At 38.9% G+C, this 11,624-nt stretch overlaps 1 protein-coding gene across 1 annotated transcript in view; it reads left to right on the top strand.

The window, feature by feature from the left end:
• Window positions 1–3,707: 3,707 nt before the first annotated feature.
• Window positions 3,708–11,624, top strand: part of LOC103805749 (DEP domain-containing mTOR-interacting protein-like) — a gene marked incomplete at both ends in the record, with an annotated part of 8,151 nt that continues 234 nt past the window's right edge. The window contains 2 exons of the mRNA XM_009078409.1: window positions 3,708–3,886; window positions 5,921–6,044. Of these exons, the coding sequence (XP_009076657.1) occupies window positions 3,708–3,886; window positions 5,921–6,044 (303 nt within the window). The remainder of the gene's footprint in view (window positions 3,887–5,920; window positions 6,045–11,624) is intronic.

Genomic DNA, 11,624 nt, shown 5'->3' with positions numbered 1-11,624 from the left:
AAGAGCTGGGTGAGATATTTGGTCCATGGTCCAGTTAATGGCATCATTACTGTCTTCATCCAGCAGGCTGGCCTTTTTGGGGCTCTGAAAGGAAAGGTAGACTCTGGTGCAGACACTCTCACAAATCCATACCCATTGGTTCAGAAAAAGATTCAATACATTTATGCACAGTGTCCCTGGTGGAAATAAAAATGTCCCTGTTGGTGGAAAACAAAATGCAAATTTCATGTAGGTGCAAGAGCAGTTTTGTCCGAAGTTAGTTCCCGATTCTTCATTGCCAGGCAAAGATTTAGATTTTTCCAAGATCATGTCTTTTCTGACAGTTGGCAGAGAAAATGCCTAATGGCCTCTCAACAAATGACTTTGGCCCATATAGCTCTGAATGGATTTACAGCAAAGCAGGAGCAGCATGTTCCAGGTTATCCCATTCCATGCTATGCAGGAGGAAGGCACTTCTGTTTGGATCAAGAGCCCCTACATGTCATTAATTAGGAGCAACTCCTGTTTAGACAAGCCCCCAAGAAAACTGTTCTGGCATGCATGCCTGCAAATACAGCCTGGCTTTATTTGTTGTAAGCATGAGTAAGAGCCACAGATATCAATTTGTGAGTATTAATGGGTTGCATATGCCTGTTGCAGTTCACAGGCAGTTGCTCAAACATTTTTGGTCTCATGTTGTTTTCTTCACGTAGGGCAGACTGTGGCCCCGCATGCAAAATCTGGCAGATGATATTGAATAGTACATGGAATTATATATGGATGATGTACTGGTGTACACAAGATTGTTTTCTGGTGTTAAGCTGTAAATTGTAGAAAGGTCACCTTTTCAAAGGATTGTTGAATCAAGGTGTCCTCCTATCGCCCCTTGTTGTTTGCCCTCTCTCTTCTCCCCCTTTACCCCTCAAACTGATCAGGGTTTGTCAGTGAGCTAATTCTCTTAAGCAGCTCTTGAGGAAAACTACTTCTAGTGAGACAAATGTGTTTGATGTCAAGTTAGGTGTTTTCCAGTCACCATGCAGTTCCAGTCTCCATGCAGACTAGCTGATCTAAAGTGATTAACATTACTTGGAGGGAAAACATCAAGGTCTTTGGGTGAGAAGTCTGTTTCCCAGTGCCAAGGGATAAAGAATTTACCACTTTGTATTGCTCCTAGTGTATAATTGCATTCAGTGGTACATTTTAGTCCTTTTTATCCCATTTGATTTGGCTTCTGATAAATACTTCTGAACACAGACATTTTTTGAATTCCTACCTAAACTTTTGATTTGAACACTGCAATATGTGCTCAATAACTTTACACAAGGCTTTTATGTTTGTAGTTTACACTCAGTACAATGTCAATTTATTGAGATACTTCTCCTCCATACAGTTTGATTTTTAGGAGGTTTGTAGAGGTGAGGGAGCTCTAACAGAGAGAACAGCATACACCACCATGGAGAAAATCTGAATATTCTTTATGTTCTTTATTCCAAATAAATTAACCTGGACATAATTCAGTTTGGATACAATTGGTATAGACTGCAGGAAAAGTTCACACACCCATTTGGAAATGGTGGATAAATTTGTTTTTCCAGGTTTCTTGAGGCTTATGTGGTCATGTTCTGTTTGACTTAATGATTTAGTAACCTCTTAGCAAATTCAGATCCACTTTAGCAAGTGGGTGGAAGTAATTAAGAAACTGAAATTTCTATGAGTTTATGAAATACAGGAAAAAAAGTATATAGAGTGACCCTATAAATGCTCTGAGTGAGGAATACGATTGTAGTGGGAACCTGTGTCTTTTAACATGACAGAGAACTTGAGATATTTATAAGCCCACCAACTGCTGGAAAGTCTGCAGTCCAAATTAAAGACATACACACTCATTTCTGGGGCACTTGACTACTGACTTGTTTGTGGAATGCTAGACCAGTCTTGGCACACTCCTATGTGACATGTGGTCAGTGAATTTCATAGAAGGGGGTTTGCCTCTTGTGTGGGATGAAGTCCATCCATTTAGGCTTGCAATGCTGACCGAAAGCTGGGTTGAGCTGTCTGCATGTGTTATACACTGTTACTCTAGTTTTGTTTTTGCAGATTATTGTGTGACATGAGACTGGAGAAACATTAACTGAACCTGGAATATCTTTTAAATGTAAAGCTCCATCAGCCACACTGATAATTGCATGTTCTGTAATTAAAACTGTGTAGGCTTTGCTTTCTAATCATAGCAACAGCTGTTAGAGCACATCTGGAAAATATGCTTTAAGCAAAGGTATTTTAGCTTAGAGAATTTCACAATGCGTGGGATATTTACCAGCATTTCTTTCCAGAATCCTAATCTTATTTATCAGTATTTATAATATAAAATCTTCACTTTTTATGATGTTTGCAAAGCTGGTTTTGAATTCACATCACAGATTGGCCATTCCAGCATAATTCAAGGCTAAATGCTGCAGAGCAAAAATATTGCTTTGCTACTCTTTTTAGGTAGAAGCCTATGTAAGCCTTGTCTAATGCCCTAGTAATATTTTCTTCACTGGTTTCAGCCAAACAGTTTCTCTTTTTTTGATTCTAAAGAGAAATATTTTTTCATACAGGAATCACATTGAGAGGAAAATTGTTTGGACTCCTACCCTGTGCTTCTTGAGGCTCATGTTAACACCCTTCTGTGCTATCACCCTTGTACTCCCTGCAATTACTATAGCATTACTCAGGACTCTTTGAAGTCAGTGGGAGTGTTTACAAGGTAGGATCCTGGCCACTTGAAAATGAGCAGCAATATTTCTGTTGGTGATAGGGGTCTAAGCATTGTGGTTTCTGTGCTTTCTTCAGAACTGTGGTATAGTCATGGCACTACAAAAGCAGGTTTTCTGATATGACTCATTAAAATGGAACAAGAAAGCAGCAAACTTTAAAAACCTCTATGCATTAATTTATTGGCAATGTTGCCTATTAAAAAAAAACCCCAAAACGACTAAACATAAAGATACAAACCTCCAGAATCCTAATTAACAAGGTATTACTCTAATCAAGGTCTTGCATTCTGACCCAAGCATCTCAGTACCAGCCAACCAACTCACTATCAAGATGATGAGGGAGGTTTTGCAGATAGAGAGCATTTGCCAACAGTTCCCCAACTGAGAAATCAGTTCTCCTTTATTTGGAGTAGGAGGCAACTTTTTAATGATAGATAACATTGTGTTGAAACAGCTTTGCACCTGAATTTCACATCATAAAATCTTGTGCAGCTGGAGGCAAAATGCAGTTACCCAACCAAGAGAGAAACTACAGCTGAAAAAAGGAATTGTATATATATATGTAAAAAAAGAATCTACAGCAGTGATACTATAAATTAAAAGAGTAACATGGAACATATTGGTGGTAATGTGGGAAAATTAATTCCAAATTATTGACAGTTTAATTGACTTACGGAAAGTATTGTAATGGACTTAGTATACTGTGCTGTTCTTCAGCTTTTAAACTTTTCCACTGTGCATAAAACAAGTTCTTTTCCAATTACAAGGTTTAAAGTTATGACAAATGGTTGTTATGGGTTGCCTGGTGGTGAAACACCAACAGTGGACATGTGACCACATCTCTTCTACCCAACACCTGCAAAGCCCATCCTTTGAGCAGGGCGTGGAGCACTGCTCCACTCTCGTCCCAGTCTTGCTAGTTACAGAGGCTCTTTGAAAATGATGCTCACAAGGTGGTTTGATCCCTAGGCTCCGACTGCATGAAGAAAAGGTCATTAAAGATCGGCGACACCACCTCAAGACGTACCCGAACTGCTTTGTTGCCAAAGAGCTGATTGACTGGCTGATTGACCATAAAGAAGCCTCAGACCGAGAGACAGCCATTAAACTGGTGCAGAAATTACTGGATCACAGCATTATCCACCATGGTAAGTGCAATATAAGCTGATACAGGGTTTTAAGATTAATTTTATTGATTGCTGTAAAACAAAGCAAAATCCCACTCCTGCTCTTCAGCCAACTATAGCACAGGTAGGATCCTTTCCCTGCCAGAAATGGAGCATCTCCCTTGAACTGTGCTACTGTGCAAGGTCCCCTTTGTCCTGAAGGACATGAAGAGGCTGAAGAGGTGTGGACTGATGTTCCCCATGGCAGGGGGGGAAGTTACTGGAGACTATGATGCTGCTTCTCTGCTTCCAGAGCTGCCCCAGCTGGATGCTGTCCCCGCTCCCCCTACTGCCCCCACTTTTCTGCTCCCAAGAGCACAGTTCTCCAGCTGAAAAACCCATCTGAAAAAACAGCCAACAAAAAAAAAGATCACTTTTCTCACGTGGATTAGTTCCCTGGCCCTGTCCCTCACACCAGCTGCACAAACATTAGTGCTGGTACAGCTGCAAGAAAGTTAGTGGTCCGGCTGTGCCCTGATTAATTTTCTCCTAAACTTGTTGTTTATTCGAGATCTGTTTTTTTCAGCTTCTTGAATAACAATTTATGCTGATGAAAAGGAGACTTCCAGTTCAGTGGTAACATTTAGTTGCCTTTTGGGGCACAAAAAGGCTGGGAAGCACACAAGCAAAGAAGATCCAAGGCCTCGATTTCAAGCCTATAGTATTACCCATTTCCAAAAGGCAAATGTACCATTTGATTCTTTTTGAAGAGAAAACTGAGCGACTGCGAGCAGACGAATGTTGACTTTGTGCAGGTCACTGTATGTGCAGCAGTGCTGCTGCTGTCTGCAATACATTAACAACACCTTAATTAAAGTCAGAAATTCACATATTGAATGAGTGCCACTTCTAGAGCTTCTTCTTGGCTATTAAATGAAAATTCTGGGTTGTTATGGAAACTAGGACTCACGGTAGATAGTTAAAGAATAAAGTAATTATAGGGTATTCAAATCTGACTACTTAATCCTCTATTGAGAAAATGTCAGTGAAGAGTTGCGTAGATGCCTGAGTGACTTAATTTAATTGAGCAATAGATGTTTTATTGCTCAATGCTTGTTTAAAGCTCTGACAACCTTCAAGTGTTTCCTGCCTCAAGATTCAATTGCACTCCATAGCTTCCACACAAATTTTTTATATGTGTGTATATATATTACGCATGAAACAGGTGTTTCTTGAAAATGTTTGTGTATTGCACTCTAATTTAATAAATAGTTTGAGAAGTGAACTAGGGTAGGTAGATTCAGAGAGGTTCGATCAGATTCTGCAGGATGCTCAGAACATCCTTTTAACTCCCACGTAAAGTGAAAGTACCAGTTTCTGCTTCTGTGGTGCAGAAGATGAGCCCATGTATGTGGGCTGACTACTCTGTTAGAAGCAGCTTGCTTGGGATAGCTTTCCCATCAGTTTATGCCCTTGCTGGGGCTCTGTCCTGCATGCGCAAGAGTCCATCATCAGCTGCTGTCTTACAAACCTTATTTGGCATTTCTCAGTGTGGTCCTGTTGTACCTACCATTTGCTAGCTGGCATGGCAGAGCAGTTGAGACAACTGTAAGAAGGCAGAAGGCTCTCATTTTAACTGTTTCTGTACCAAGTCTCAGGTTTCCTACAGCATTGCTAGCTGATACAAGTTACTTTAAGAAGTTTGCCAAACCTTAAATTATTGGGCATTCTGCTCTGGTGACCTTTTAAACAAACAAGCCAATAGACTGTTTTCATCAGAAGGTTTCCTGGGTATGTAGCAGATGGATACTTTTTCACTCTTTGCGTTTACAGTAATAATCACAAAACTGATGGACACTTATCCCCCTCATCTGGAAATGTTGTTACCTGTCTGAAAGTTTTCTCCAGCCTTTCATAGATTATTAGAACCGAATAAAGTTGTATGCTCAGAAATACAGGGAGTTAGACTCTATATGTGCTTACTTTGAAGTTCTGCAGCGATACCTGCTAAATGGATCCTCAACTCCTTAATATGTGTGTGAAGACTTTTAAAAATTTCGTTATTTTATGTTTCAGTCTGTGATGAGCATAAAGAATTCAAGGATGTCAAATTGTTCTACCGCTTCAGAAAAGATGACGGGACGTTTCCCCTGGACAATGAGGTGAAGGTCTTCATGAGAGGACAAAGACTATATGAAAAGTATGTTACAGTCAATATCTGTAATGTGTTAATAATAGTACCAGAGGAGGCAAATGATACTTGTTAATCTATTTGTGAATAGTCAGAGGCTTTCAATTCATGCAGGAATGGTTCTGGGGAATCCCATTCCATTAGCTGGGAGCCCTTCTCTCTCTTTCCCAGTTCTCTTTTGCTTTTCTACCATGTTCACTTGAGGCATTTTCTTGAAAAGGAAATACCGTTTTCTGCTATCTTGGATTGTAAATACATCCTATATGAGAGCTCAATGTAAATTGAAGACCTTGAAATCTGTTCTGTAAAAATAACTACTAAAGGATGCTTTGTCATGTAAAAGTGTAGTCATAATTCCTAAAACGTTAGTACATCAAAATGCACTGATCATGTGGCTACATATCTGTGGAGACTCCATATCTACAGGTTCACCAGGAGGTATGATCTTAAATAATAGGTGAAATTTGTCTTCATTGTTCCAGTCTGCAAAGCTTCTACATCGGAAAACTTACATTGAAAGTAGTCTAAAAAAAAATAATAAACCGAACCCTAACCAAGACCATTTAATTATGATTTGAAACAGATGATTCTACTGAGATACTGAATATCCCACTGGATTACTTCCATCAAATAACTAGGCAGCTTAACCATACTTCCTAATCTATAATTAATGACATTTTTATTCAGGATGTTGAGATTGTAACATAGTACTTTCAAGCAGAGGGAATAAAATGCATGTTGGCATATCCTGCAAACTAATGCAAAAGCTGTGATGTGTTATTTACCAAAAAGCTTGAAGTATTTCTCTAGACTGAATACCACCCACTCTTCTGCTTGCCTGGAGCAGAAGCTTGCAGCAACCAGGACACATGCTGTGTTTTTTCACTGGAGTAAATTTGTTTCCCTCTTAGACTAAAACACTCAGGGATCTCCCAAGTTTAAAAGCTGATAATAAATATTATTTTCAAGATTAGCTGGCTCTGAAGGTCAGTTTGGTGAAAGAGCAATGAAACCAATATATAAACAAATAATTGTAAAAGCCACTCCTTTTCTTCCACCCATGATATAAAATTCCCTAAGACACAGTGACTCTGACTATTTAATGTTAAAAAACCCCAGTAAATTGTATAAGACACAAGAAAACTCAGCACTGGAAAAATCCTCCATTCAATGCACTGGGACAGATGAATTGAATCAGTCACCTCCAGAGTCTTCTGTGCCTTACTAAGCACAGCATTTGTTCCTTTAGGCTCTGTAACATGCAGTGCCTACAAGCCTGACCCATACTATGAAAAACTGATTAGAGTGTCTACAGTGCTTTTTCCCCCCCTATGTTTCTATTTCAGTTCTTCTGTGAGAAAAACAGTGAGGCTGTTAATGGTGAGGCTGCTAACAGTCTTCTGCATGAAAGAAGCCATGGTAGAAAGAACTCTGTTCTACTGGTGTCTGCTTCCATCCACATTTCTCTGCATGGACAACTGTCCTCAAAGCAGTGTCTAATGTCCAGTTTGTCCAACACTGTAACAGCTGAAAAATGTTCGTAACTGTAGAGATAATTCCCATCTGGGAAAAGGACTTAATGACAAAAGCAACACCTGTATCTAAACATAACTGCATCCTCATAGGTGATTGCTCCTAGGAAATGTGCCTAAAGGGTTCAGAAACTTTTAAAACCAACCCTGAGCGCTAAATATAGGATAGATTAAAAATACCTGGCATTTTGAAACCAATCTGACAGTCAAAGCTAGTCAAGATTCTCCATGGCTTATCAGAAATATTTTATATTTGTGGGAGATAAAACACATTCCTGAGCTCTTTGGGCTTCACTTTGTTTATTTTAGCAAATCCAGTGTGCAGAGATTTCAGATTTTGTTATGTCCTTTGTCCATGCACACGTGGTAGCATCCCTGCACAGTTTCATTGGTTGCATTTCTAACTCAAAATCTAAGGCCCCAAGTCAGACTGCTGCAGAAAGAGTTCTGCAATGAGATGTCTGGATGTATAATATTTCTATTCTGTCAATTTGCTGATACTGTTGAGAAAGAAAATATCAATTCAGTGCAATTAAAATAATTATTAAATGGCACCAACTGGAGAAAAGTATTCATGTTCAGGCATGAAGTCACTTACCAGCATAGTCAACTTGTTTATAAAATGCCTGTAGGCCTAATTGCAACCATGCCAAAGGAAACCTATCTGAATCTAACACATTTTCAAAATCTGTGTCTAATTTTATGGGCGTTGCTGATCTTCACTAGGCTTTGCTAGTTTAAGATAGACATTATAGTACTATTTCCTGCTCTTCTCCACCCTCTGCGTTAGGGCTGGAGTAACGTTATGTTCAGAAGCCAAAGTCGTTTGTGCTTGCCAAAATTGCAGACACGTTACCCAGCACCGGTCCATGCAGGTTTGTACCCTCAGTAGGAAAAATGAGCAAAATAATCTAGAAGATCAGCAAGTTGTTGCATGGGAAGAGGAATGGATGCATTAGGCAGGTTCCCTGCATTCAGACAGCTGTTTTGGATAAATGCATTCTTTAAATGCCTTCTTCTCTGCCCTGGGACATGGGAACACTACGACTGTCCTTTGGCTGAGTAGCTTCTGTTTCTGTCTCCCTTCTGCATGACCACAAAGCTCCTTGTAATCTGGATTCTCCTTGTGGCATTACCTCCTTCATCTACTGTGGGTGTCTTTGTTGGCTGTACCTGTGTGACTAAAACTTTAAAGATTTACAATCAGCCTCTGACTGTATTCTCCCTTCATTGGCACTGAAAATCATAAATCACTTCAGATTCCCTGAATATCATTGCAAACTTTCGCAGTCCTTTCTGTGAACATGCTTTGAGGGTCAAGGTTATACCTAGAGATGAAACCTACTGGATTTCCTATAGTCTTGTCTGAAACTGTTGAATAGTTTATTAGGTCTAAGGTTGGTATCAGTTTTCAAGCTCTACAAGACCGACCAGATAAATTGAATGAGATAAACACGTTTCCTGTTCAAGAAAACCCTCCCTGCAGATCTTAAATAAATCCAGCACAGACCTTTAACATTTTTTTTTTTATAAAATCAAGCTGTGCAGGCATCCCATTTTTATGATCTTTGCAAGTCTCAGTATGTTTTGGCCAGGCACCCTGGATTGTTGTTTCGGGTGCAGTCAGGTTTAGGAGCTGTAAGTTGCATCATAATGCTGACATCAACTGAGATTTTTTTCAACCATATTTCGCAGTGAACAAAAGGTTTTAATTTCAGGAAATCTTTCAGATAATTTTGTGTCTGCATTCTTTGAATCACTTTCCTTTTAACTCATCAGTGGTTAAATCACATTAATTGTCTGGTGCAGTTATTCAGATAAATATTAAAGATTTCTTTTGAAAGGAGTTTGAATGTCAGTGTTCGGCTAAATGCATTCTCTTAATGCAGGATAGCACCAGTTTTAGCGAGTAATATGTTTTTACATGAGTAGCCTTGTGGGTTTTCTTGAAATGAGGAGAAAATGGAAGAGTATGAGGTAGTTTCCAGTTCTGGCTAATGAAAGACCAAGTTTTTGACTGCTGTTGACTGGTACAGCTTTGTTGACAGCCATGGAGTTATAGTGATTTACTTCAGTGTGCAGTGTAAGTCTGTGGGTTGCTGTGTCTGGGTTTGTTAAACTGGCATTTTGTCGTGCCTGTTTGTTCACAAGTCCAAATCCTTTGCAGTGCTATTCTGGGCATATGCAGAAGGGTGTGAAATGTCAAACTGACTGTTTTTCCACTTGATATTTTTCCGGATTTCTTTTGTGTCTCTGTAAAAATCAAACAATTAGTGTTGCATTTTTCAAGGACCTCTCTATCTGTGACTTCAATGTGCTGGTCAACTAATTATAGACTCATTAAAGAACAATTAACATAATCCTAAGAATTTTTTATTTGGTACCTGCAGAGCCTGGGTAACCAGTTCTGGGTAACTGTGTAGCAGATGGTATAAAAAGTCACAAGCTTTGGGTTTGCATTTTTTTCGGGGGGCAAAGCCTAGTGAATGAGACACATTTAAAGATAGTCCCTTGGAGCATGTTAGGTCTGTATTACATGTGGTTTGTGTGGGACAAAATGTTGCCTTGCATGCAGATGCTTGTAAATCAAAATATTAAAAAAAGAATGAAGTCTTTGCAAGAGTTCTAGAGTCAATACCTTGTCCCCTCTGGCTCCTACTCTTGCTTTCTTGAAGCATCCCTGACTTCAACTGATTTTCACTTTCTTAGTTCTTACACAGCTCAGAGGTGCTTGGTTTGACATCTGCTACCTGGTGGTCAGATCAAGTTGGTTCAGGCTTCAGGTTAGTGCTTGTTTAAGTCAAGAGAAGAAATCTTTCAGGTGAAATAACAGAGTGTGGGTCCTGTCAAACCTCTTCACTGTAACTTCAAATGAAACTTTTCTCTGTCTTCCTATGGCACAGATTTTTCTGATGCTTCCCAAAGGAGGTGAAGTTATATTCCATAAGCTCTGGACATGCTGGCAGTTTTAAGAAGCAGATGGCTCATGTATGGATTTACATGAATTTCAATTCTGTTATCAGAAGGGCAAAAATTAAACACTTCCAGAATATTCCAGTTTATAGTTCATTTGTGCCCTTAATTTCAAAATAGTTGGTGAAGGGAGGGGACGTATTAGTCTTACATGGAAAAAATAACCCTGCCATTCTTGAGGTGTTACTCTGAAAGTCTTACCACTAGTGGTATTATTAGCCTATAAGTAAAATAATTATGAAGAAAAATGAACTTGATGACTTAGAATGCTATAGTGCTCCATCTCCCAACAAAACAACAAAAAAATGGAATTCTATGTTAAAAAGAAATAATTCTCATTTCTTCTTTCAAACTGTCTTCTCTTTCAGACTTTCAACCTTACTTTGCATTAAAAAAATACTGAGGCTCTTTTTTTTTTCAATCCTGTGTCATTTGCGTAGATAACTTGAATAGAGAAGAATTTTATTAGTACTCTTCAACTACTTACATGCCAGTTGTTAGGAGATTTATTGACATCTCCGGATGTTCGTCTGTACTCTGGCGTTCCACAGAACCAGCTCAGGCACAGAGACACTGAGCCTCAGATGTTAAAATGTGTTCAGGTGTGTAACTCACTGACTGTAGCTACATTACTAATTGCTGTACATGCAGTATTTATCAACCATGCAAACCATGGAACTATCTTTTTTCCTCCTCTTGAATTTTTCTGCAGTTGTTTTAGAGCTTATCGAGAGAATTTTCAAAATCATCTAAATTACTTCAGGACATAGTCCTGCTAACTGTAAAAATTGATCAGGAATCTTTGGACGCATTAGTCACATTCTGGTGCTTTTAGGCTAATTTTGTTTCAAAGTCACTTTTAGAGAATCTAAAGGACTAAAGGGAAATGTGAAACTTAAAAGTCTAATTTTATGGAAAAAACAAGAAAACATTAACTTCATTCAGGGATATAAAGCCTAAATTTCCTGACAAAGCAGTTATAATTAATTTACTAGGTTTAGATTGAGGAAAAGATTTAGTAAGTCAGTGAAAGGTTAACATACGTTTGATTAATATCAGTGAGATTTGTCGGAATAGATCTGGA

The sequence above is a fragment of the Acanthisitta chloris genome, unplaced genomic scaffold (genome assembly GCF_000695815.1).
Source record: "Acanthisitta chloris isolate BGI_N310 unplaced genomic scaffold, ASM69581v1 scaffold15497, whole genome shotgun sequence".
Lineage (NCBI taxonomy): Eukaryota > Metazoa > Chordata > Aves > Passeriformes > Acanthisittidae > Acanthisitta > Acanthisitta chloris.
This window is presented reverse-complemented; position numbering and strand designations above follow the sequence as displayed.